Source organism: Opisthocomus hoazin, chromosome 2, assembly GCF_030867145.1.
Source record: "Opisthocomus hoazin isolate bOpiHoa1 chromosome 2, bOpiHoa1.hap1, whole genome shotgun sequence".
Taxonomy (NCBI): Eukaryota; Metazoa; Chordata; class Aves; order Opisthocomiformes; family Opisthocomidae; genus Opisthocomus; species Opisthocomus hoazin.
The window spans coordinates 40,960,603-40,987,293 of NC_134415.1; the positions used below are offsets into that span (position 1 = coordinate 40,960,603).

The 26,691-nt window shown below is 38.0% G+C and overlaps 1 protein-coding gene across 2 annotated transcripts in view; it reads right to left on the reverse strand.

The window, feature by feature from the left end:
- Positions 1–274: 274 nt before the first annotated feature.
- The window catches only part of AFTPH (aftiphilin), a 48,572-nt gene continuing 22,155 nt past the window's right edge, over positions 275–26,691 (reverse strand). Inside the window, exons 3-10 of one of the 2 annotated variants that reach the window (XM_075413329.1) lie at positions 23,399–23,550; positions 22,733–22,859; positions 22,381–22,437; positions 19,952–20,074; positions 13,530–13,590; positions 11,787–11,870; positions 7,740–7,863; positions 275–1,455 (exon numbers count right to left, since the gene is read on the reverse strand). In XM_075413329.1, the coding sequence (XP_075269444.1) occupies positions 1,311–1,455; positions 7,740–7,863; positions 11,787–11,870; positions 13,530–13,590; positions 19,952–20,074; positions 22,381–22,437; positions 22,733–22,859; positions 23,399–23,550 (873 nt within the window). In that variant the 3' untranslated portion in view covers positions 275–1,310. The remainder of the gene's footprint in view (positions 1,456–7,739; positions 7,864–11,786; positions 11,871–13,529; positions 13,591–19,951; positions 20,075–22,380; positions 22,438–22,732; positions 22,860–23,398; positions 23,551–26,691) is intronic. The other variant, XM_075413330.1, reaches the window with a different exon arrangement.

Sequence of the window (26,691 nt, forward strand, 5' to 3'; positions counted from 1 at the left end):
CATCACCCTACAAGCCAGACGGCAAGTCAGAGACAGAAATAAAAGACTACATCACAACAGGTTCAAAGAGACAGGACAATTAAAGAGCAGTCTGCTTCTCCTTCTGCAGGGCCCTGACAGGTGTGTTTTGTGGGACTGCGCAACACAAATTAGAAGGTTGAACTCTTAATGCAGTGCATCGATTTTACCATCAACAGAAATGTGAAAAAGTATAAATTTTGTATAAAAAGATAGCAGACTATATACATAAATATCTTTTAAATTATTTTATTTTGTGTAAGCTAAAAGGAAATTTACACACTTAAATCTCAAAAGACCTTGGGCATGCACATTGACCTTTTTAGAGGTTCTTCTACATAGCTCTCTTTTTTCCATAGGAATTTCCCCAGACATTTACAACCCATAGTTTTTACTGTATATACAGCCTAAAACCATAGCAATCTATGATTATGTCATTTTACACTGTGCAAAATCAAACAGGAATAGTGGTACAACAGAACATAAAATTTTTTAACAGGTAAATTTCATTGTAAGACATTCATATAGTTTTGGTCCTTCTTTTCCAAATCAAACTGATTAAAAGCAGACAACCTTCTAATGACCCCAAAAAATCAAGTGTTTAGACAGCGATCCATAACTGGAACATGAAGTTACTGACAGCATACCTTTCAAAAGGCAATATAGTGACAGAGCCATACTATTGAAGTTTAAGATCAGCCAAACAATCAAACAGGGGGAGGGGACGGGGGAGAAGAAAAGGAAAAACGCATCTTAAGCTTGTTAAAACGCAAAAGGAATTACTGGGATTTAAAGAAACAACAATAACTGAAAACCTGCAAAGGGACAAGGTAATCTTTTGGGTTTTTTCCAGCAAGAAGTATTTTAATATATGCAGGAAAGAAAAAGATGCTCAATGCAATCTGAAAACCTTTAAGGGGGACTTCACAGATTGTGAAGATTGAAGTTTTCACTCTGTGTTTCTAGGATTTTTTTTTTTAAAAAACTTTTTAAAGTTTTGTAAGAAGGACACCACCAGTGTATTTCACAAAGACATAAATGTATACACCCCAGCACAACAAAAAAGAATAGATCTTCAAAAAGATTCACCCCCAATTATTTACATTTTTCTCTAATATAAATTTAGGACTCCAGTATGTAAATAAATATACATTACTATGTATACCTTTCTAGTGCTGCTTACCAACAAATCATCTGAACTTGATTTTTTTTTAATTAAAGCAAGATTGCTTTTTATGACCCACAGAGGGAAGAAAAAAAAAATCAATAGAAAACGTCCAATTCACATCACTTTAGTCTACCTTTTCTTGGCAGCTTGTTGAAGGTGTTAATGTGGCTGGGAACATCAACACCTTGGCATGCATGAAAGTTAAGTCAGGAAGGCTAGAAATCACCTTGGCAGCCTCTTCACTAAGATGTTCTTCCTTTTTAGGCTTCCTGTTGAGAAGAAAAAAACAAAGTGCATTAATCCAGTACCTGATATCCCTTGGATCACTGAAAGAACCACTGATTGAAGCAATGTTCTGGCAGTTTGTCTCCCACTGACAGACACTTCTGTAAGCAACTTGAAGGTAGTCTAATGGTATAATACTTGCCTGCCTACTAACAAAATGTTAAACACAGAAAGTCAGCAAAATGTTCCTGAATATTCTTACAATAAGGAAAAAAAAGATTTCCTATTCAGATGCTTATGGATGCAGGTTCCAGTGCGCCATTCTGGGACTACTCACTTGAAGAAACAACCACGCCCATATACTAGGGATAAGACAATAGGAGTATTAGTTCTAAACTACCTAAATCCACTATAATCTTTCAAAATAAAATGGAAAAATTTTAAAAAGGACATTAAGAAGTCTCTAACTTACTTCTTAATTCTTTTAAAATAAAAAGAAGATACTTATGCTGGGTTTCCAACACGACCGTACTCAGATTCTACATCATACCGCTCTAGATTGTGATCCACAAACCCTTTGTTCCCCCAGGGCTCATCAGCAGCAAAAGGTGGCTCAAAACTTGTAGCTACTTGCTTTGAAGTGCAGTAGTATGTGTAGCCATGACACATACAGGAGTTTGGGAATCACTGGTGTTTACTCTGCCTTTTGCATTATTCACAAGCATTACTGAATGCAAATGAATAAAGAGGTCTGAATCCCATGTTGCTTGGTTCTCACTATTATGCAAAAAACCTCACATTTCCTAAGTAAAATGAAGCTTGGCTCAGACTGCTACAGAAGACCCCCTCCCCTTCGCTGCCTAAACATCCACACTTTACAGACATCTGGCTTATCTTTGAAGAACACTGCCTATTAACAAGAAATACTTAGTTTTCCATCAAACATTATTCCAGTTCCAAAAAAAGCACCTGCTACACCCTGTAATGACATTAGAAATTCTAGCTAAATAAGCTCCCCCAACCTTGGGGCAAAAAACTGACACAAAAGGCTTGAACCGAACAAACTGCCTCTCCCTAGAACACTTCAGAAATTTCCTTTCTATATTTTGTCTTAGCTATAAACTTTAAACTGAGCCCATGAGAGCACAATCACCAATCTGATCACAAAGCAGCATGTACTTATATTTTCATTTGTCAGCACCCATCAGGATTGTTTCCTGAACTGATCAGAGATCAGGGGAAAGCAAGGGGCTACGTGTTTGCTTCAGCAGCAGCCTCAGAATTTCTTAGCTAGGAGAAGGGGAAAAAAAAAAAAAAAGAGCTGGAGTCAAACTCATCCTTGACATCACTGATCATTGTGTTGACACTGAACTATCACTTTTGTTTGCTACTTGAAATCTCCACTTGATGAAAGATCTCTAGATGAGGCAGCCTAGATACTAAATCTGACTTTCCTTCACTAGAATAGCAATATTTTCTTTTCTCTGCTGCAGTGGAATTTCATGAGCCACTGACTAGGCAGATTACCAAATTCTGGAGGATAAACAAAGCTGTGTGCTGGATTTACTGAAGGAAGAAGGACAGAGCCAGTATGTACCTCCTTCCCTAACAACTTCACAGTCAGCTCTGTTTGCACTCGAAGGACTGTCTCTGAGCTGTTGAAATGTGGTTGTCACCCACCACCGTTATCAGTATCTGGTGCCACTATTAGTAATCACTTACCACAAGCCTCTTAAAGGTACAAACTCCTGGTGATCAAGGACTTAGAGCTAACAAAGGAGTGTGTGACAGAGGAAGCCAAAAGGAAGAGGGCTGACTCAGAGATCTGCATCAAAAGGAGTTCCTGTAATTGTTAATCAGGCACGGAGAAGGAGCTCATACGCTCCTTGCTATTTATATGCCTCTTCCTCCTCTGCTCAACTGTGGCATGCTAAGAAATGGCACTGCTGGGTCCCAGAGGCAGTGCTGCATCTTATTTGGTGGTCATATGCAGGACCTTTATCACAGGACAATGCTACTGCTCTTGCTGTACTAGCTGGTCTCTGCAACACCACTGCAGAACAGGCACACCAGTGAGCAGAGTCAGATGTGAATCTCACCCGATTACTGAATGCTCCCCTCCTGGCTGGAGGCCCCTTGCAATAATTTATCTACTTAATGTGCTCTGTAAAAAGTATCTATCAAGAAAGACAAGCTAACACACTGACACAGCAAACGTTATTTAAGTAGGACCAAGTCACCAAGTGATTGTATCTACAACTGTTATGAGGTTCAAAACCTGCTTTGTAAATTCTCTCAGTGCAGAGGGATGAGACAGCCTAAAGTCTCTGTTTCTCAATGGAGAGGGGCATGTTGCTCCAGAAGACAATAAAACTGGACACTGCAAGTACCCTTTCTGGGTAACAGCACCTTCAGCAGCAAATACCACCAGGGCAAATCCTAAAGAATTGTTCACTAACTCTCTAAACTTAAAAGACTGCTGGCTGTTCTAACCCTTAAAAGTTACCAAATGGCCTAATAACTGTGATGCCTTTTCACAGAATCACAGAATCACAGAATAGTAGGGGTTGGAAGGGACCTCTGTGGGTCATCTAGTCCAACGCCCCCGCCGAAGCAGGGTCACCTACAGCAGGCTGCACAGGACCTTGTCCAGGCGGGTCTTGAATATCTCCAGAGAAGGAGACTCCACAACCTCCCTGGGCAGCCTGTTCCAGTGCTCCGTCACCCTCAGAGGGAAGAAGTTCCTCCTCATGTTCAGACGGAACTTCCTGTGCCTCAGTTTGTGCCCATTACCCCTTGTCCTGTCACTGGGCACCACTGAAAAGAGCTTGGCCCCATCCTCCTGACACCCACCCTTCAGATATTTGTAGGCATTTATAAGGTCCCCTCGCAGCCTTCTCTTCTTCAGGCTGAACAAGCCCAGTTCCCTCAACCTCTCCTCGTAGTGGAGATGCTCCAGTCCCCTCACCATCCTTGTAGCCTTTGATAGAGGCAAGAGAAAAAACTGTATCAGCTGCATTAATTTCAGTCACCACGTTTGCTGAAGATGCTCCCACTGTCTAGAGATTCTTTTGCTAAACCTTGGTCTGTGCACAGGGGCTGTGACAGAGCTTCTACTCATGCACTCTAATTTCTAGCTACTGTGGCTTACAGAATGGACACCCAAGTGGACTGTCACTGGCAGCTGTACTACCTCTGTCTGCTTTGCAATCAGAACTTTTGGTTACTAAACCATTAAAATACCCAATCCTGGCTCAAAACAGGGTCCCTGTCTATTCAGATATTAAAACTACAGAACACTTTGCCACCATCCATCTCTTCTCTTGCACTAGGCTACAGTTCCTCCCAAGACAGAGTGGATGCCCTTACCCAACCATTTAATTGCAAGTCCCTCTACCTGTTGGCACAAAGTATCCTTTCCAAAGGCATGTTAACACTAAGCTGCAAGAAATTAGCCAGACTGACAGGCAGGAAAGCTGTTGGAAGAAAATCCAGTACGAAATAGGGAATGCTTTGTTGATGCGTCACTCACACCTCTCTGTTCTGTTTTGCATTCCAACCCCTTCCTGCAGTGTTCAGTCTTTCAGGACTTCAGTCATCTCTCATGTTTGCAACGGCTTTTGTGGATAGCACCAGCAAGGCCAGGCTCTAAGAGCAACAATAAGTTGATTAGAGAAATGCACTTTAAAAAATCACTCTGTAATTAAGAGTCAGCCTGTTCCATCCAACACCACCCACAAGGAGTATTTCCAGTTTAAATGACAGTTTTGGCCACTTCTTGGGAAGGTATCAGTGCTCTGATTTCCTTCAAAAAGACAGCAGATAAACTTTTGATCTCTGCCAATTATATGGAACCATGCGAGGCTGCACAGTCTCTCTCAGTGGAATGCTGTACTGGATCCCTGACCTTCAACACTTACTGCTGCCGTCAAGGTTTCAGGCTCACGCTGAGGAGGAAGTTTCCTCTCCTCTCCCAACACTCCTTCTCAGAAACTGACTTTCCAGCTTCAAGAGGTGGGTTTCCAAGCAAAAGATGGGGCTATTTCAGACAAAGATGACTTCACATGGATTCCTACAGCTGAACAGTATTTTTCCACTCTAAGCTTTATCCTCAAAGATCCTGAGTTCAGACAAGTTGCAGGCAGACATGAGATAGCCTTAGCACAACTCAAGTTGACACTGGCCACATCTTCCCTAATCAGTTATCATGAATGGCTAATAGTCTGTATTTCCAGGTTGGTGCATGAACGTCACCCTTGTTGAGCTGGCTGCACCCAGTCACTCTGATTTGAGAGTCTCCAGTTCATTACAGAAGAATAAAAAAGTCAAGAGAAAAAACAATTTTACTAGAAAAAGCTAACATACTGCAACATATTTAGCATACTGCTAAGACCTTCTCATACCTCTGAAGGTTTCTAGCTTGAAAAACAGAAAACCAGACTGCTTTTTCTTTTAGACAGCATGAAATAAAAAAATAAAAAACACTTCAAATTTTCAAAATTCAGAGCTGACAAAAACGTACAAAATGTACTGAACACTGAAAATAGCTGCTTTAAAACCACTAATCCTTGTGTCTGAACTTAATCGCCAAGTCTGAGGTCCCCAGCCTCTTCCTACAGTCTGACCCATTGCTACAGCACAGATCTAGAACCTCTTCCTTCCTATCAGTAAGCAATGCTCTCCAGAATGAGGGAAGAACTCTGATGTCTGAATAAAGAGCTTTAACATTGCAAGTAAAGCCTTCAAGTGCACCATGGAAGCATTGGAAAAAACGCAACCCCCTCATTTCAAAAAACAACAATACAGAAAAATGAAGATCAACATTCATTTAGAAAAAGGAAGCTAAGACATCTTAAAGCAAGCAAGCCCGTACAAAGCTATGATGGAGATGAAATAAATAATCAAGATACATTTGGAGTTTGTCTGTCCTGCTGTGAATTTGTGGATACTTTTAAATTAGACTTAGAATATAGTACAAAAATATTTCAACTGTAACTATGTTTTCTAATTAGCGAAAGTCAAACCTTCCTACTAGTGTATCTTCAGAAAGAGTATATGCATTCCATGGACAGAAAAACGAGGCAATCCAAAAGCTGAGACACAAAAATCAGCATTAAAGTGTGGTGTTCCCTCTACTGGTTCTCCTTTGAAATTTCATGGCTTGTTCATCTTTTTTATTCAGTGTTCATTTTGAACATTTTCACTACAGGAAAACCAGCAAGACAGTTTTCTCAATGAAAGAATATGTTTTAGAAGAGCTCTTGAAAACTACTTTTCGTCACTTTAAGAAAGCCAGCTATGTCCCACCATTACAAATCACTCCATTTGCCGCAACTCTCCTCAACCGTGCCTCCTCTCTAAGTGCTACGCTGCATGGAAATGCATTTATTCAATTTCAGAGTGCTGAATAAACCCTGAAGCTCACTTATGAGTGAGGCCTACATTACTATCTCTTAGTAGCAAAGCAACTAGGACTCGTTGCATGTTGAGGCATGCACTTCCTCAACAATAAAAACATTTTATTTGGTAAGAATCACTCAGCAATTCTTTAATGGGCACAGACATCAATTACATGTTAATACAGTCCAGAATCCTACTGCTAAGATACACAACTCAAAAAATTAACCCAAAGAATACAAGCTTATAAGTGCAGAGACTGTTCTGTACCATTCAACAGGCCAGACTTCAAGGAAGACATCTGACATCTAAAGCCTTTTACACAGACTACCTATTAAAAAAGTACCACAGAACTTCACATGAGATCCACGAAGCAGAAAGGACTTCCTAACCAACTACATGCTCATTACTTAACTCGCAATACCAAAATGATGTTTGGTCACTGAAGTTTTGACAGGTGCTAGAAATATACGGGAAGGAACAAGTATTGTCATAATCATTAGTCAGTTTTATCATTTTACTTGTGGAACATTCTGTATCTATAAATTGCACAGAGGACACAGCAGAGTCTTCTGACGAAGTCACAGGTCACTAAGCTGCGTGGTTCAGCTTACCCTACCATTCTTAGCCATCAGTTCTGTTCTTCAGAAAGGCTCTTCCTACAGTTCAATCTTTGGCTCTAGCTTTTCAACTTATGTCCTGGTTATCTTTTTTTCTTTTCAGCTCATAAACTGTTTCCCATCTTATTCTAGAGATAATTCTATGATAATTTCAAATGTGAACTACAGTACTGTGAATTTCATACTTAAACCTATTAAATTTAAATCTTTTGACCATTCAAGAACTTCTGACCTAAACCAGCATACACATTCACTGCTCAGATTTCGCGCCACCCTTAGAAAAAGAAGAAAGCACAACAAACAGCATTTACCTTGTGGACGTGCTTGCCTTCTCCACCGTCGACATGAGTCTTGCAAACGCATCCGTCACTCTGTTGCTTGCATTGGAAGTTTCCAGTTTTGAGGTTGTCAATTCATACAACTCAGGATCCACACCTTATAGTATAAAACAATAATCAGTGATGGTTGGACTAAGTATAGCCATAATTAGCCACAGACCAACTTGCTAGAGACTGCTTTCTGTAAACATCTGAATCATTTATAATTTCAAGATACATGACAGAACATGTCTGCATTTCTAAAGCACATTCCTCTCCCCACCTTTTTTCAGTAGCTTTTATAGTTGTACTACAAAACACACCCACACTGGATCAAGTCTGGCATACAAGGTCTCAGTCTAAGAGTGAACAAAATCGATTTGATTTACCTTTTAGAGTGAAACACCTGTAAAAGTGTCAGCTGTGTTAAAATTGATTGTTTCAATTACTTCAACTCAATTGTTTGTACTAAAAGAACACTGCATGTAAACAGGGACCAGCTCTTTAACAAGGGGCTACACACAACACTGGCATGCATTAGAGTGCATTTAGTATCTTGCTTTTCACAAGAGGTTGTGTTAAAAATTTTTGAAGTGAGGAAAAGCAGCTTTTATGATACATACAAGTGGAATGGCATTGAAAAAAATTACATACTAATATGTATAACACTACCAAAACGTTTAGTCTATGCTCCCTTTTAATTTTTCAAGTATTTATAAGCATCAAGTAACTGGATGTTTCGGCTTTGATTTTGTAGTTTCAGGTACCTTAAGTCAGACGCTGAATTCTGACATCATATACGCTGCGACTGAATTTCAAATTTTATAAGCAGAAGTCATTCCGAAAACAATGCAAACAATGGAAACCTGCGTTCAAAAAAATACATATGTATGGATGAAATTCTACCTATTTAATATAAAGCATCACATCTCAGTAGGAAGTAGCTGTAGAATTTCCAGATATTAAGTATGTTTTCTTTAAAAAATCCTCTAGGAATTAGAATTATCAAAATAGATCAAGAGGAAAGACTGTTACAACATATTTTGCTTCTCAGAAGCATTTTAAATTGGTGATATTCTTCTAGTTACAGTTTCAGCTATTTTATGCTTCGTGGGTTTAAATGAAGTGTGCATATGCGCCATCCACAATTATAAATATTTTTTTAATACAGCATAGAATTTTTGTACAGAGGCATCATGTTTTACAGACAGCTGTGTTCTAAACAAGTCTAACATGAGTGCCAGCTGGTTTGGACAACACAGAAGCATTTCATACTGCTGCAGAACAAACGTTGCAAATACTTGGGACACAATGGTCCCATGCAGCTACCTAATATAAAATCAGCATTTATACACTGATGTGCTGATGATTTTACCCAGTTTACTTGCCTGGATCAAGACACTTTTAGAAGTACTCCTGAAACACTGAAAGATTACAAAATTAAAAAAAAACGCCTGTGCTTATTGTCCTGCCTTTTCCACCCAGTAACTGCAGTACTAAGGGCACAAACAGATGAGGTTAATAATCCTCATACCTGCTTTGCATGAGCTCTCCCCAAGCAGTGTCTCGACCATACATCATTTGTGCACAAGTTAAGTACTCTTTCATTGTTGGGAAGCTAAGCTGACCAAAAAGCAAAATAAAGAAAATCATTGGGTTAAGCTGCAGGAGCTGGGGGAGGGTGTAGGAGGGTGGAGATTTGCTCCATTTAATATGAGTTGATTAGAAATTCATCAGTTCTCCTTTTAAGCTACTTTTTTAAAGTCTGGATTTTCAAAGTTAATTTCATCCAGTTTCAGCAAAACATCAAAATATATACCTTCCTGAGACCAGTATACCAAGACTTTCAATATTGTCAGATGTTTACAGAACTTGGAAACAGGAAAAAGCCCAGCTATTCCATAAAATATGCACTTTCAAACAGGGAGAGGAAGACTTGAAGAAATACATTTTGACTTGCAGAAGCCTGTGAAATCCCATTAAGGTACAAATTGTAAAACTAACTGAAACAAGGAGTCCTTTGACATGCAACTCTGCAACAAATGTTAAATGCAACCTTATAAGTTACATCATTTAGATATTCACACATTTAAGGTCCTGAATTCATTTCCATTGTAGTGCAATGTCACTGCTCACTTTAATGTTCTTTAGGCACCTCTTACTCAGCTACATTTATCTTTAACTATCAACATGAAAAATAAAACAATACTACATCTCTAGGAAAACACTAGAAAAATGTAGCTCCCTGTTCCTGACATAGAACGCAAATTTTAATAACCAGTGATTTTGGCTACTGATTAAATCAGACTGAGAAGAATACAGTGTGGATCTATAGTAAGTAAAATTAAGGTCTTCAGAGAAAGAACAAACTTCTGAGAAAAGTTTCTTCTTCAAGCCACAAGATCTAAGAACTTGTGTTTCAATAATTTTAGTTATCTTTTAAGAGTTGCATATTCTCCATTTTATTCAAATGATTAGCAACTATTTAATGACAGCACTGCAAAACCTTAATGAGATATTGAAGGAAAGTTAGCCAACCAAACCCCACACAAAGCTCCTGAACACACACACAAACACACCAGCTGCAAGCCAAGAAACAAATGACTTTCCCAGAAACAAGTCAGGAGGAAAGAAAAGCCAAAACCAAAAAAACAATAATAGGCACTATAGGGCTATAGGGCATACCAGGGAAGGCGATAATACCTGTAACTTGATGAAAGAACAACAACATAAAAAAAAAAAAAAAAAAGGCAATAAAAGGCTAACAGAGTAATCCTCCAGTAATCACTTCAAGTGTGCACACCGTCAGGGCACAAGAGCGTACCTGACCGCACGAGCAGTACATGTACTGGGCACTGACGACTTATGTCGATAGGCTTGCACACACTTACAAAAGAAACTCTAAGACTCAAGCATCTTCAACCTGCTACCTATCACCTCCACGACATCTTTGATCTGATAATGACCGATGTCATAAAACTGCCTTCAATGATCAGATTTCAAAACTAAAAAAGCAGGTTTTTAAAAACAAACTAAAAAAAAATAATGATGATACACGGTTATTTGACATGCGGGAAAACCCCAAACCTCTGAAAAACTTATTTTTTACATTAAAATCACTATGAGGAAAAAACCCCTTCCTATGAAGCAAGTGATTATCATGGCTTCAGGCGTTGTATTGACAGAGGGTTTGGCCTTATCCACTTCACCTATGCACTGGGATAAATCTCCAAAACGTCCCCTTAAATTCCTGCAGAAATTTATTCAAAGTGTAGGTTTTCACAAGCTCGTGCAAAATAATCAGAGCATGTCAAACCATGCGACATATGAATTCAATTACTTTCACATATTATTCAATAGAAAGAGTGGTGTTTTCGTCTCCTTTTAAAGGAGTAAGTTGCAGATAAAGTGCTTCAGTTTTAACATTCGTGAACTTCTGATGTCCCACAAACATGCAACTATCCTTGTTTTCTATTATGAATGCTGTTAAAACACTTTTTTCACTTTATGATTAATATTAGTAGCGCGTACAAAGAAAAAATTTACAACCTCCTGGTAGTAGCAAATACCAGCGGGGCTGTGATATGTTAAGCCCCATAACTTTACATTCACACAAAACTTCCAAATAACATCATAATTCTGTAACTTGGAGACACTCATGCAGCAGAGAGAGCAAGCCTCACTTTTTGGGAATCACCACATTTACAGTATTTTTCAATTTTTCTTAAGTGCTTAGAATAGTTAACTTTCAAAACTTTTCATTTGAAACAAGTGTTTTAACATCTTATTTGCAAAAGCGTAAGAGCCATTCATTCCTTCAGCATGTGACAAATACAGAGCTGACAGTACCTTTTAAATACTTCGCACTCGATACAAAACATCAGAAAACAGAACGCAGATTAAAGGACAAATGCAGCAGAAAGACATTTTAGAGAAACGCAATGTAAAATTTCTCCTTGTTTATAGGAAAGTCAAGTGATGTGCTCATGCTTTTAATAAGTTGTTATAATATTACAGTTGTGGTTTTAACACTCTGCTGACCTGGGATTGTGGTGGTGCTGCTAGAGCTACTGTCATCCACGGGCCCAAAGAAATCAAGGTTCAGAAGAGTGGAACCTCCACTAGCTTGAAATTCAGTGACCGTGTTGGTAGGCAGCCATATAGAAGGTAAGCCAAGGGAGGGGTTTATGTGTAAAAAGGGGTAAGACACACACTTGAACATGCAAGTTATAATTAGTACTCAGTACGCAATTTAAAAATTGACATGAAAACAATGCTTACAGTATTAGTTTGTACCTTCTAAAATGTTAACAACTTAATTCAGTGCACATTTCCTCATGTACAATGCAGCAAGGAAATCAACACTAGTAACTTTAAAATAGATATATTTATTTCAATCTAAAAATGAAAGAGAACCAGCAAGACCCAGAGAGAAAGATGTGATAAGTTAAAGGGAAACAATATATAGGTCAATTGGTAGCTAGAATACAGCAGGCTTTTTCTCCCCTCGCTGAAACTGAAAGCCATTCTTTCATCAGGAAGACTTAGCAGATCCCCAAACAGCAAAGAACAAAAAAAAAAAAAAACACCCTTTAAAATTTTATTTAGCAGCTTTAAGCTATTGATTATTCTTATCTTAAAGCAGTGTGAACACAGGGTAACAAATGCCACTCTTACATCCAGTTCCTCACTGGTGAATTATACTGTTCCCCTTTAGTACTAAAACAGAAATCAAACCAAGATACATTTTAAAGAAGTTGTTTGTTAAAAAGAAAGCATGATGATTGACTGAAGTAGTAAGACACCAGACAACAGCAAAAGGGTCCATCCAGGCTTTCCTTCAGCACCATGATATTGCTATCCAAACTCGCAACACCCCACGTGGTCTGACAACACTGTGAGGCAACACCAGTGCAGTAAGCGATGCGGTTTGTTTTAGTCTGCTTGGAACAACTTGTGCCATGAATTAATTGCTGTTAGCAGGCTCCTCATAAAGGTATCAGTTTCTTTACAGGTTTTTAGTCTGTCGATCAAACAAGTTTCCAAAACTTGTTTTATTTCCTTTGCATGCACTTGCATTTCTGAGACTGGAGGCAGCGGCACAACTCACTTTGCTATTAAAATAGATATAGGTAAAGGGTCTTTTATGTGATAACTATATACATTTACAGATACAAATAAGTTCGTAGCTACCTCTTTAATATATTATCTATAATTAGCTCTTGAGTGTAAGCAAAAGTGGTAACAGATGATCACATTTTTGAAATATAAAATTATCTGTAAATCTGAAAACTTTCAGCTCAAGAAGTGTATCTTTTGCAAACAGTTTGTGGTTAAAATATTGTGCTTTGAAGTAGCTACTATACACAGGTTTGTCATTCAAAGGATGTCTAAAGAGATAGTTAATTGATGAAAAATACTTTTAAGAAGTAAAACTTGTCAATCTAAAATGATCATTTGTTCAGAGTTTCATTATAATCTGCAGTTATACATAATGAAGTGTTAATATTGCCACTGTGTCATTAGCATATGGCAGCAATCTAAAATAATACTTAACTTAGTATTTTTCAGACTACACAATACTTCACATAGGGGCACAGTTAAATCAGAAAGAAAGCCTGAATTTCCAAAGTTAGGAGTAAGAAATAAATATTATATATATTTTTGCATATGTGCGTGTGTGTGTACTTAAAAAAAAAAATAATCAGCAGATAGATGTTTGTCTGAACTTTGTAGCTTTCTTATCTCTAGCTCTGGTGCTAGCGGCTCTACGGAGAGACGTACCATCTAAAGGGTTAGTAAGGCCACTGCTACTCCAGTCAAACTGGACAGGTGGTAGAGATTCCTAGAGTTGAAAAGTCAGAAATCAGATTTTATAGTCAGTTCAGGTTACAACAATGCAAAGCAGTTCAAACAACAGACTCTTTAGTGTCTAAATAGTAAAAAAAACAATGAAATGAGCAAGCCCCAACTTTCGGGAGGCACGTATTTTTACAATATGCACTAAAGATTCAAAGTAGATTTGTTCTACCACAGTAAGTCTCATTAAATTCTGAACAGTACAGATTAGGTAACTTCTAACTCAAACAGGATTTGCAAATTAACTGAAACATACAAATTGGATAAAAAAAAACCTTAAGGCACAGTTGAAAGTTAAACTACTATTACTTTCATGGAAAACAAGGCATTTTGCATGAAAAATTATGTATACACAATTACAGGGAAAGTTTAGAATAGGATTATTAGTGAAAGCTGTCTGTACATCCATGCTTTGTCCTGATTACACATCAAATCAGTTATTTAACATCAAATAGCCAATGATTCTCGTGGTTAGTTTTGCTTCTAAAAGACATAATCCCTACACGTAAGGGACAAACTATAAACACCCTCCCCACTTCACTCCCTTCAAAAAAAAAAAAAAAGATTCCTGTGACTTATTAGGCTTCAATGCTTAACCCATTCTAATCTGCGAACAAACCACTGGTAACAATGCGTGAACAAGAGGAGCATGGAAATGTTGACTCCTTCTGAAAGCCCATCCTTGCCTTTTCCTTTCCTCTTGTTCAGCCTTTTGCACACACACAGGTAAATCAAACAAGCAGCTGGACCATGCTTTATAGGGAAAGTGTGTTCGGGTGCAGTGTAACTTGCAAGTACTGTCCTCCTGTATTCTCAGGATGCAAACTGATGGGACAGTATCACAAATGGCTGAAATAAGCTGGTCTTCCTACTTCTATGTGTTACATTTCTGCTCTCTTCTCAGTGAAGTGAATTATCAGGAAGCACAGGGAAAGGGTGTGCCTTCAACTTCTAACAGGACAATCGTACTTTGGGAAGAAAAGCAGTGGAAGTTCTCTGCCATGTTAGTGAAAATGCATCACTAGTTGTCAAGCTTCCAGTGCCTGAGACATACCTTCTCTTTGCTTTTGTAGAAAATAATGCTTTATTTTTTTTTGGTACTTTTAAAACTTTCAGCTACCCAACACTGAAAAAACATGCAGATTCATGAATCAAGACTGCAGCAACCTGAGCTAGCTTTGTACAATTAAGCTAAGAGGCTTTTGCTAGGTGATCGATGTTTACAGAAAGAAAAATGAAGCGAGCTGGGGATTCCTGTATTTACTTATAGTAAATGCCTTGCCTAGAAAAATCTTTCCTATCTAATGACTCCAAAATATTTCCAGTACTGAGCACTACTAGAACAGCATTAACTACACAGAACTTCAGGAGCTGATGCTACACGTTTTACTTTGCTTTGGTAATGAAATTACTGGCATTGAAATGGCTTGCGTGGAAATGCAATGTTAGCAGCGTGGAAGCTACACCTGATGAAGTAATGATCACTGTCATCAGTAGCTTGTTTGAAGTTACTCACATCTAAAATATATTAACATTAAAAGAGGTTCGTAGAAAAAAAAGAAAAGGAGGTAGGTATGACAATTTAGTAGCTTTCTGCCCTAAGGAAAATGAACTTAAATTGAAACAAGTAGCTTCCCACCAACTCTCACTTACCGAGGAAAACACCCACTACATTTTTTGTCAAAAGACTGAGTCAGGACTGATAAGCGTGACAGAATTGCATGGAAAAGGTGGTACCAATGGCTGGCTAAGCTTTTCCCTTTAATGACAACTTGATTCTCAAATTTGCCAAGGAAAGGACAAAGGACGTGATGAATTCTTCCTAAAATGGGGGTGGGGGGTGGATGGATCCGACTCCAAATCGCCAAGAATATACTACGTGTATTAGTCTGCTCTGTGAGATGAGGCCATTCTGCTGACTTCAACCACTTGCAAGAGGGGGGTGCCAAGTAAAGCACCCCATCCATACAGGATGCTGGCAAGCCCTGCTCTGTATAACAGCAAACAAAGTGAAAGGAGAGGGCAGAGGCAAAAGCCAGTTAAACAGCAAGGAGTTTTCTGTTTCTAGTGACCTCGACTCTAAGAAGTCTCACTATACCTGAACACAGCATTGAAATCTCAGACAATGGGAACATGCCCTGCAAACGGGAATATTATGTTTTGTCTTCCAGAGATTGCAAGGTTGCTAGACTATGGCATTTACAACCAGTATTTTAATAACATGCTATAAGGAAAAGCGCCCAATCTAGAAGGATATTGAGAATCAGAGCAAACTGCTCTCCTCCCCCCATCTTCGATTACAGGACATGGCATAGAAATGAAAAAGTATACTCAGCTGTCAGAGTACTAGTCTGAATGTTAAGGAAGTGAAAAAGAGGGAACTAAAATGCCTGCTGGTTTTAATGCATCATATTTCGCTTTGATAAAAGTGAGAGATGTTTTCACATAGTAATTTTAGAATGGTATTATGTAAGAGCTTTTATAATACAAAGGAGTAAAATGTAAATGTTTGTCTCTGTGCCAATAATTACCCAAAGAAAATTAAACAAAAGGGAAAAAAAAAAAGGAGGCATTTTGCTGTCTTAAAGCTGGGGGAAAAAACAGAAGGACTTGTAATACAAATATAATATCCATATTTAGATAAATCCCACAAATGCGCATCACAAACATTTCAGAAAAAGGTTTACACAGAAGTAATTAATACATTTCATTGTGTATTCATTGGCAAAATTGCAACAGTCTGAAAATTATTTTTCTCAGACATCACCTTTAAGCGACTGTCACATCTGATAGAATAGCAAGTTCTGCAGTATCTCTTACCTGCAAATCTTTCTTTCTTACCCTGTCAACAAAGCTACATATATTCTTGGATCTTTCTTGTATGTATAACTGGAAAGCAGTTCCATGATGGAGCCTTTGGCTGGTGGCCAATAATACGGTAGTTTGCATCTGTCATTGTTAGAAGTCCTGATGGTCCCTTATGTAATTAAAAGTGTTTTTAAAGACTGTCACCCCATGGGGTTTAATTAAGGTTCAGTCCCTAATAGCCAGCAAGTGTAAGGTACATATTTCTATTATAACCTGATCTCCAATTCAGTAGCTTACATGCATGCAGATGTGCTGTAATAGGCACCTGAAGAAGAGAATTACTGGTAATTTTCTTCTAGAAAGGTTTGGGTTACCGCAGATTTCTATTACAATATAAAACTCACCAAGCAAACTAGGCAGATAAGAAATCCCGAAGTTATCGTGTATGCTGGGACAAAGTTACTGCTAGGGTCTACCAAAGAAACATAGTCCCAGACAGAGATAAGATGTTTGAAGCTATACCAAAAGAGCAGAAATATCTAGAGAACTTTTTGCAAGAAAGCCAATGAAAAAAAGGTAAATAAACTTTAAAACTATGGTAGCCAGAGAATAGTATCAAATCAGGAGAAAACAGTCAACATTAACTCCAGACAGCAACCTTTTAAACAAGCACTGGAATGTATTTTAATCACATTGCCTGAAGACTTGGCTATGGTGTAGAAGCCCACTATAGCAGATGCTACAGAGTAGAGCAGGGTACCTGTCTCAGGATTCACAAAGGTTGCCTGTTTGAGCAGCCATTCTCTTACACCTGATGTGCCTTGACAGAGCCCTTTACTTCAGACCTGCGAAGCCTTTGAGACACCACGCTTAAAGGCAACCATAATCAGGGGATTATTTCACATTTTGTTTACTGCCTTACAGTTACGAGCACAGAGGAACAGAGAAATAAGTCCCTCAATTGTCAAGATAAACAACAGATAAAAGAAGAATTTAGATGCTACCTTCAAAAATAAAACAGAACAAGTCCACAAGTCATCTTTATACAATAAAACTAACGTGATAGATCAGTCAGTAATGTAACTTGCTTGAGACAAGAAATCATCATTTTAAAAAGCTCATCCTTACAGATTAAACGGCTCAGATGGAAATTTGTCCACTGTATTTCCAAAGCCTAACCAACCCAGTGAGATCCTCTGTAGGGAAGGAGGCCAAAACATACAGAGTTTATATAATAATCAGGAAAAAAATATTGCAGCTCATCTGCCGATTGTTTCCTCATTCTTTTGAATTCTAATGCTCTCTCTTTTACATCTCTGCATGCTTTCCTCTGTTCACCAACAAGCAAAAAAGTACGAAGGCATTTCTGTGTTTTTAAAAAATGTTCTTTCCACTCCTACTTTTGCATCATCACAGTCTTTCTTCCAAAACTTTATTCCCTCAGCAGGAAGCCATACACGTACATGCACAGACACTGATCTGTATACAAGTCCCATAAATGCCAGGCTTTCAACAAAGGAGAACTCTTTTCCTTAAGCAAAGCAGAGCAATCTGTAAACCAGAGCCTCTCTTTTCAACAAGAAAGCCAATATGCTGAAGTTTCTTAATATAGGAATACCCAACCATCACTGCCATCTGAAAATGGAGGAATTCAGAAGTGGCACCCAGTTCATGTCCAATTGCTTAGTTCAGCTTAAAGATACCTATGTTGCTGCACCTAAATTACCTGTGTTCAGAACAACAAGTTTCAGGGTCCACTAAATTTGCCTATAATATTTCCATTGCATATTTGTCAATGTTCATAACACAGTTCCTAATGAAATGTTTACCAAAGTTTGTAGTGGTATTAAGATGATGTGCCCAACCTGCAATATTCCTAAGAGGCAGTCTGCACAATGTGAAGCTGGATTTTGCCAAAAGCAAACAGAAGCCACCAAACATAAACAGAAGATGAGGCCAAGAAAGAAACAAGTTGTCTAAGGCAGAGAATTCATTGTTCATGCCTTGAAACTTTCCGAATGTCACTTAACTGTGGCCTCTTAGCATTCTTAACGGTTACAGCACTAACTCATCTCTTCCCAAAAGCTTATTTTAGTATTTTTGGAAAAAATAACCTAAGGCCAGCAGTGCAGACAGATAGCATAGAAGCTTCTCCTATGTATTCATGGACCACAACTATTGAACTGAGAGGGACAGAACAAGCTTTTTTGAGTAGATTAACAAACTGTGACAAGTAATAGGAAATTCTGCTGCAGGAGTATCCAAAAGTACAAATTTGTAATTAGAAAGAAAAAAGGAGACTTTGGTAAGTAGAGGTTCTTATTTGTAGCACTCAGCACTACAACTGCCGAACAACTGAGAAAATGGCAGATGTCAGAGATGCTACTTTAGGCTCTTGCAGCTCTTTACACTGTGTTTAGTGTACGTCATAATCTATGTTTTCCCCTCTGCAAAAAAAGGGAACTTTGAATGCTGCAGAAAGCCAGTGAAATCTTCCTACTTTGTTCATATGTAGATATCCCACAAGTGATTTCTTCAGCTCAGACTGTTTGCAATAATCATTATTGTTACCTTTTCTAATACCTAGTTCAGCTGCTTAGTTCCACTATAGCATTTGTGAGAAGCAGCACAGGAAGTGTCACCAAACATGTATATTACTATACAATATAACCTCAGTTCTGAGCCCACCAACATACCGTTATACCACAACAAAAAATATTTCTCGTCCGGTACAAGCATGTTAAGTTAAGAGCTCTACACTATAGCAGAGCAAAGAGTGCAAGGAAATCACTATACTCAGAAGTACGTAATGTTAAGGTTAGGTGTAGCACACAGATAATTCATTCTGGAATGTCTTCAATCAGAAATCACAAGCACAGCAGGTAACTAAAGATGCTATGCAGATTAAGCCAGACATGCACTCAGGAGGGACACAGCTGACTCTCTGCGTATGTGCTGAGTACCACTACAGTGACACTGAAAATGGAGTGTCTCTGCATATGCAGTTATCTAGTTGCCAACCACACACATTGCAACATGCATGGCATTTAAGTTGTTTTCTAATATCATAATATCAAAACAACCACAACAAAACAGAACTACTCGAATTCAAAAGCTCACTCCTAATCTCCTCTGCACTCATCTTGTATCAGATTCCTACAATAAGCTTCAGAAAAAGCAAAGGTGAAAAATGTTAGCCAGAGGAAGGACAATTGTAAAGTTACATCTAAAATTTGTGGAAGTAAATGTTCACTGTCTTTTGGAGCAGCTTGTTGTATAGCAGTAAAAATCCATCAGGACTCTTCAATGCTCGCCATCAACTACTACAGTCTTACTGTAGGGACGCCCTTCCAGTCACACATGAAAAGTAGATCCAAGAGCAGGACTTCAATCTGATACAAGGAACACCTGCCCTTTACATACAGGTGTCTCTGAACACAGCATCTAGATATTTTGAATATGAAGGAAGAGGCAAGGCACCCCATTGTTTCCCTCATTCTTTCTTTTCCTCTCCTCCCCATTCTCTGTCTATTTTTTACCTGGAACTGATCAGATGTACATGTGTTCATCTCTGGCGATACAGGAGGTGTCTGTCCTATTGAAGCTATTTTTTCTGCTGCAGATATTGGTTTCAAAGGTTCCTTGGTAGGCTCTAACATACCCTAAATAAAGAAACAAATAAATAAATAATAAAAAAATCATACACAGACACACACACACACTCATATGTATTCCCAGAACTACAGCCACAATAACAATAGACAACACATTACTAGGTAGTACTATCCTCAACTAGTGGCTTAGGGGTAACCATACATCTCTGGACACTGTCATTGAGGAGGACTCAGAAGGAGATGGGGCAGGGGAGAGAATTATCCTGGTTCCTTAGGCCAAAGAAACATTTCAGATCCAATAACAGAAAGCCAAGTGCTTAGCTAGAGCTCACTTTCAACTTTCAAGAATATAATTTAAGCTGGAGGAAACAGTTACTTGATAATGTGATGTCTTCTCCTCCCAATTATGTGTAGACTATCCCAGAAATATCAAACGGCCCCTCAGGAAGGGGCAAGTGCATTTATTCCATTTCAACAATTACATAATTCAGAAGAAACAAGTCAAATTATCAGGTTGCAGTTATACCGAGAAAAATAATTATTGATGTGGAAATAAATGCATTAAAAAGCATTAAGAAAATAATTAAAACCACATTTTTAAACAAACTGTTCAAAGCTAAACAGTGCTATGAAAAAATTCTGAAGTCTCTGGTGTTCCTGAATAAAATTGAGGGTGAGAAAGAGATTTACAGAAAGACCAAAATATGCACCGAGACATGCAAACCATCTCAGAACAAAGAGGTATGAGAAAATAAACCCTCAAATAAAACCAGTGGATTTGCAACCAGTGTATCTTAAAATAATTTCAGGAAGCCAATCACCAAAATCAGCTGCCCCTCAAATGTTTTTACACCATGTATGGGAAGCTCGGAATTTAACCACCAGTTAAATCAATTCTTTTCAACAGCTGAGAAACACATGAAGCAGTGTGGCAACAGAAAGCCACTTTACTCCTACCATCATCTCTATCCAGCTTATTGTGTGCATAAGTATACATAAAATTTAGGGAGATAATTAATCAGCAACAACAACTTGTTGCAAAAAAAACCTGCACATGTTGCGTACAAACACAGTCTTGCTCAAAAATGTGTCACAGGAACAAAATCGCAATTGCTATGAAATGTTTTACCTCTCTGTATCAGAATACCATGCCTACATCCAAACAAGTGCATGAGCTGACCTTGATGAATCAGAAGAGAACAGCTCTAGAGACTGACTGTAGAAGTCACTCTACAAAATTATCCTACAGATTAAATTTGCTTAACACATAGAAAACTTTAATCCTTTTATATTCATTTTGTGAATGACCATACAAAAGCCTATCTGTGTGTGTGTGTATATATATATACATATAGGTTTCCAGAAAAAAGAACGTTTGCTCTGCTCAGACTAGCAAAACCGGCAAAACTTATCTTCTGAACGTTTTTATTACTACAGACATTGCACAGAGTCTGAAATGCCAAACAGGAATTACAGAATATGGTCTTAAGTGAAAACAGTTGGTCTTACTGCACCAGGTTGCTTGAGTTTCCTTCAATGTACAGTAATTACAGTAAATTATGCTCGCTATTTTTATCTAGCACTTCAGACAACACAACAATACTGGCTATACAATGCTTCTTGTATGCATAAATAGTTTAATATATATATACGTGTGAGTCCTTTATAAATATGTCAGTAACACACTGCAGAGCATTACCATGCACCTCTTGATCTAAGAATATTGAGATGCAATCAAGTAATTAATCAACAGTTTGTCAGAGAAACAGTTGCACAAAGAGTAATGCTCAAGAGTGCTAAGAAAAGTTTCTACACACATTTCATGGAATACTGTAACTATCTAGCAGTTCTTAAGCTTTCTTCGAAGCACCTGATCTTAGTGCCAGGGCTTCCCACAACTGCTGATGTGAACTGATGTTTGGACTAATTTTAACGTTCCTTTGTCATTTTTGACAACTATTTAACCACCTAGTTTCTTGTGTGAAGTTTTAGCAGACATTTTCTACATTTATACCTTACATTTCATGGTCAAAATTCAACAATACATTACTGCATTCTTTTCTTGTTTAGAAAATGTCTCAACTGAGTTTGGACTATCTAGGGCACCTTATTAGATAAATAATCTGTTCTGCCAGATAAGTAAATCGATACTTTTTGCATTAAAAAGTATCTGCTTGCACGTATAATGAAAACGGTGTATTTGACGATTCTTTTCTAGCCTTTTGAATGATGCTTATCCATAACCTTACTTACAAAAATATCTTTCAGCATACTTGGTGCTTAATGTCATTTTATATATTTAATTATATAATGTTGTTGGAACTATAACAAAAAATAACACCAAAAAAGCTTACCAGTCCTGCTGCATACATGGGTACTATAACAGGCTGTTTCTTGTTGCCTGTAAAGAGCTGATAAAACAATAACAAAAAAATTACTTAAGAGTTTCTGTCAGCGATATGTTTTCAATGTTATACAACTTGTATAAGAACAATATCAGAGAATAAATACTATGTTAAATGTAACACAAAGGTTAAAAACTAATGCAACTTCTAATATTAACAGGGCTTATAAAATATTAAATTATCATATGGTCTATGCATCTATGCAATTAAGAGACAAGTATTCATACAAAAAGACTTCCACTTGATTCTACATCTAAAGCAGCCCCCTTATTTAGAAACCAAGTTTTACTGACAGACTCACAATATTTCTTGTGTCGATTCCCAAGGAGCACAAAAGCTTTTTGTTGCTGTGAGAGCCACCCCACTGGTATCTCAGTCCATATGCATCGTGGATATCCTGCAGCTCTGTCCACACGTCCATCAGTTCCCTACACAAGCCATCATAAATCAAGTTGTCAATGGGAATAACAGCTTTGCAGCCTTGAGTATTTATTCTAGTTATTAAAGCAAGTGACTTATACGTTCCAATTAAACTTATGCCCAAGCACAACACCTAGGGGAACTAAAATTGCACAGTGTTCTTAGAACAATTATAGTTCAGAATTACTGCTGGAAAATGATGTCCACAGCAGACAGGACAAGGCCTGCTAAGACTTCATCATCACAAGAATAAATACAGCAATTTATATCAAGTGTAACTAATAAGACCCGTTCCAATTAACTCAAAGACATCACTTAAAAGAAGATGATATGCTGCTGACCAAGATGATATGCTAAGTGAAATACTTTTGGTATGTGAAGTCACTGAAAATAAGCATTCTGCTAGATCGCTAATTTTCACTCGATAGTTTTTCAAAACGCTTGAAGCAAACAATTTAATTTGTATTACTTACTGCTATATGTTTTAAGTTCCCAAAGAAGACATGTTTCTACTTCATTCTAAGTTTGTTGCATTGTGGCTTCTTACCCAGTATTTCCTGAGGTCTCCTCAGTTGTCATCTGCTTTTCACCTGCTTCCAACAAACGATTCAAGGAATTTATTTCTTCTTCAACTTCAAGAACAGGCATGGAAGGAAAACAGACTTCAAATATTCGTTCCAGACGATTTAGCAATGTTGTCTATATCAAAGAGAAAAATACTTCTGTCAAGTTTTGGTAAATGCTTTAAAATTATAGAAATAAGTGAAGCTGGAAACCAATACGTAGTTGATACAAAGTTTCACTTATCACAAAATCTGTAACTGTCAGATGATGGCAGATTTTTTTAAAAGCGCCGAACACAGCCTGCTAGCTATTGAGAAACAGTAAGAATCTTGTCCTCTGCAAAATGAGTTCTTCCAGACGAGTTCAGAATAGTTCTTACTGGAGTCACTCTTTGTTTACAAATTAGCAGAAAAGATGTGCTACGAGTATAAGGCTACATTTACCTAACGTGTTATAGTCTCCATTTCTACGCATCCTAATGCTATTACTGAAGACATTTTTTCAGCAAGCTTGGTATTCAATGTTGTCTCAAATATGAACCATACCCAGTATCATTTCACTTAATGATGATGCACTTCAAACTTGAGACACAACATTTATTTAAGAGATAGCGCCACTTCTCAAAAGACATATGCAGTTAAAGGTCTCACAAAACAGCCTGACATGCAACATACTCACGGTGTGATCATAAATTTGAAAATGCTAAGGGAAAATTATTTATAGCCCAAAGACTGCACACTTCCTAAAAAAATGTTGTATCAATGACTCAGATGTAGGAAAACTATCATCTCCAGCTTCATTTGCTACAGTTCATGTGACAAGTATAATGCAGAAGAGGCAAGACTAAGGCATTGAAACATATTGTTTGTCAAAAAGTATTTGTAACATTTGTTTTATGCTTCTCCAGGCCAAAAAAAACTAAAGCAGAAAAAGAATTACTTAATGCCTTGATTTCATGCCCTAAAACCTATTTGTGTGTTTTTACATGTCAGAGTCTGTTTAATTTAAATAGAAGAATTACTTTCCTCCGATTCATGATTCAGACAGTTGATGCTGTATTCTGTGATTCTGCGTGGGTTAGAAGCCAACCTTGGGAATGTTTCCATCCTAGCCAAATAACTTAAACAACAAAAAAACCCCACTAAGTTGTATTTTAGCTGCATAAGAAGCCAGCTAGATAGCAGCATGATTTGCATAACCACAACCTGATCAAGGTTACTCTCGTCTGACCTTCTTTCTGATGCTTTACATTTTAAAGTCACAATAAAAGTATGTAAATATAAACACTCAGAAGTTTTGCAGGAGGTCTATGGATCTATATTCCATGGTTTTGAGAGACTAGGCAGGATTTCCTGCTTGTCACAGTAGCTGCAACCATGTCTTGATGTTGCCATCGCTTCAGTGTCCCTTGGGAGAAAGGAAACTTCAGCATCTGAGGAAGGCAGACAAGGTTCTTAAGTTTCTTAACGCAGCAAACGTCTCCTGCTTTTCTCTCCACCAGTGCCATGATCACTGCTGTTGGGTAGGATAAGGTCTCAGCAATATAAAGAGCACATATTGGTACTAATGGTTTCCAGGTATTTTAATTCCACTGCATACACTGGAGAACAGTCCGATTCTTGCCACTTGGGCTTCGGCAGCTTGATTTAATATTCAAAACAAAACAAAAACACCCCTCAAACCGCCTCCTGCCCCCACAAAAACAAACCAAACAAAAAAATACCATTTTTTGACAAGCTTAGTATGCTTTCTGTTTTTTAAGTTCTTCTCTTACATTTCTATCTTTTCTGTTCTATTTCCATATAGCCACAGAGCTTCAACTTCATTATAGCTCTCAGAACTCACTGTTCCACTGTACCACTGCCATGGAATATACTTTTTTTCCCCCAGTTCAACCCATTAACAACAGGTAACTGGCAATCTCTAAACATTTATTAAAAAGTACTGCTTGCAAGGTATGCTCATAAAAACGAAATTAAAGCCTTTTTTTTTTTGATGCACTTGTTTTTAACAGCAGCACCCAAATCTTGCTTCATGTTAGGGGAAGGAGATGCAGGCCTGGCACAGGAGGAGCACTTCTGTCTTTCTAGTTTGGAGTTCCTCAGCAGCCACCTTTTCAATGCTCTGCTGCACCACACACAGGGCAGCGCTCAAGAGCTCCAACATCCACTTTTCTATAGGAAATGGAAAAGAAACTGAGCAGGCGAAAAATCCCACGAGCATCCCACAGTGCGTGCCAGTATGGCTATGCCAGCAGAGCCCTCCTGTGGAGATGCAGCATATTCCAGTAGCAATGCTGAATTTACAAACATAAACCTCAGACAGAGGTATTTTGTTACAACTGAAATGATTTAAGGTTCAGAGAAGCAAGGCTGGTAGGTGGAAGTTACATACTTTAATTAGAACAATGATACAGTTAGGACAAACCTTCATGCACCAGAATATCTGCTTCACAATTGTAATAGTTATCTACAAAATTTCTCATCTGAATTTTTATCTGAAAGTTTGCCTTGTGTCTTGTCTCAATTAAGCAAACCACTGACCACGCACATCAGCAAACATAGTACAGGAAATGAAACACAGAAGCAAACACCATGTTATCAGAATATCTTGATTCTGTACTGGAGTCAGGATGATGAATTGGGAACTGTGAGCCATGTCCGTTCAGTCTATACTCCCTATTCAGCCACTAAGTGCAAAAAGCAGGAAAATTAACTTGAACACCAGTTCTTCAGTTTTGCTAGCTGTGAAAGGAATGCCTGACAGGGACAGCCACCAGGTTCAGTTACTTGCACAGCGTAATGTCCAAATGCCATAATTACAATACTATCAAAAGATCTGAATTACACAGATATAATTCCTGACTCACACTTTTTTTTCCTTCTCCTCTCATTATCTCACTGGTATGTTCTGACCATAATGAGTCACGTTCTACAGTATGTAATTTTCCATTTATTCACCTCTTAATGCCAAATCATTTTGGCCATACAGTAAGTTACAATATGTGTCACATTACCGGTAGGCTGTTTTGTGTTTGTTGATCAGAACTGAGACACTAATTTACATTTTTAGGAAGTAAAACTAAACAGTATTCCAGATTATAGCCTAACATGTCAACATACAAAAGCATGCTCTACTTAAGTTTTAAAAATTAGCTTTGCCTACGTCAGTTGCCCTTATCTTACATGAACAGGCGATGCTTACTTCATCTCTGTAATACAGCAGGAATACATATCCTCAGTGAAAAGGAAGAGGGAAGCGAAGGCATTGTATCAC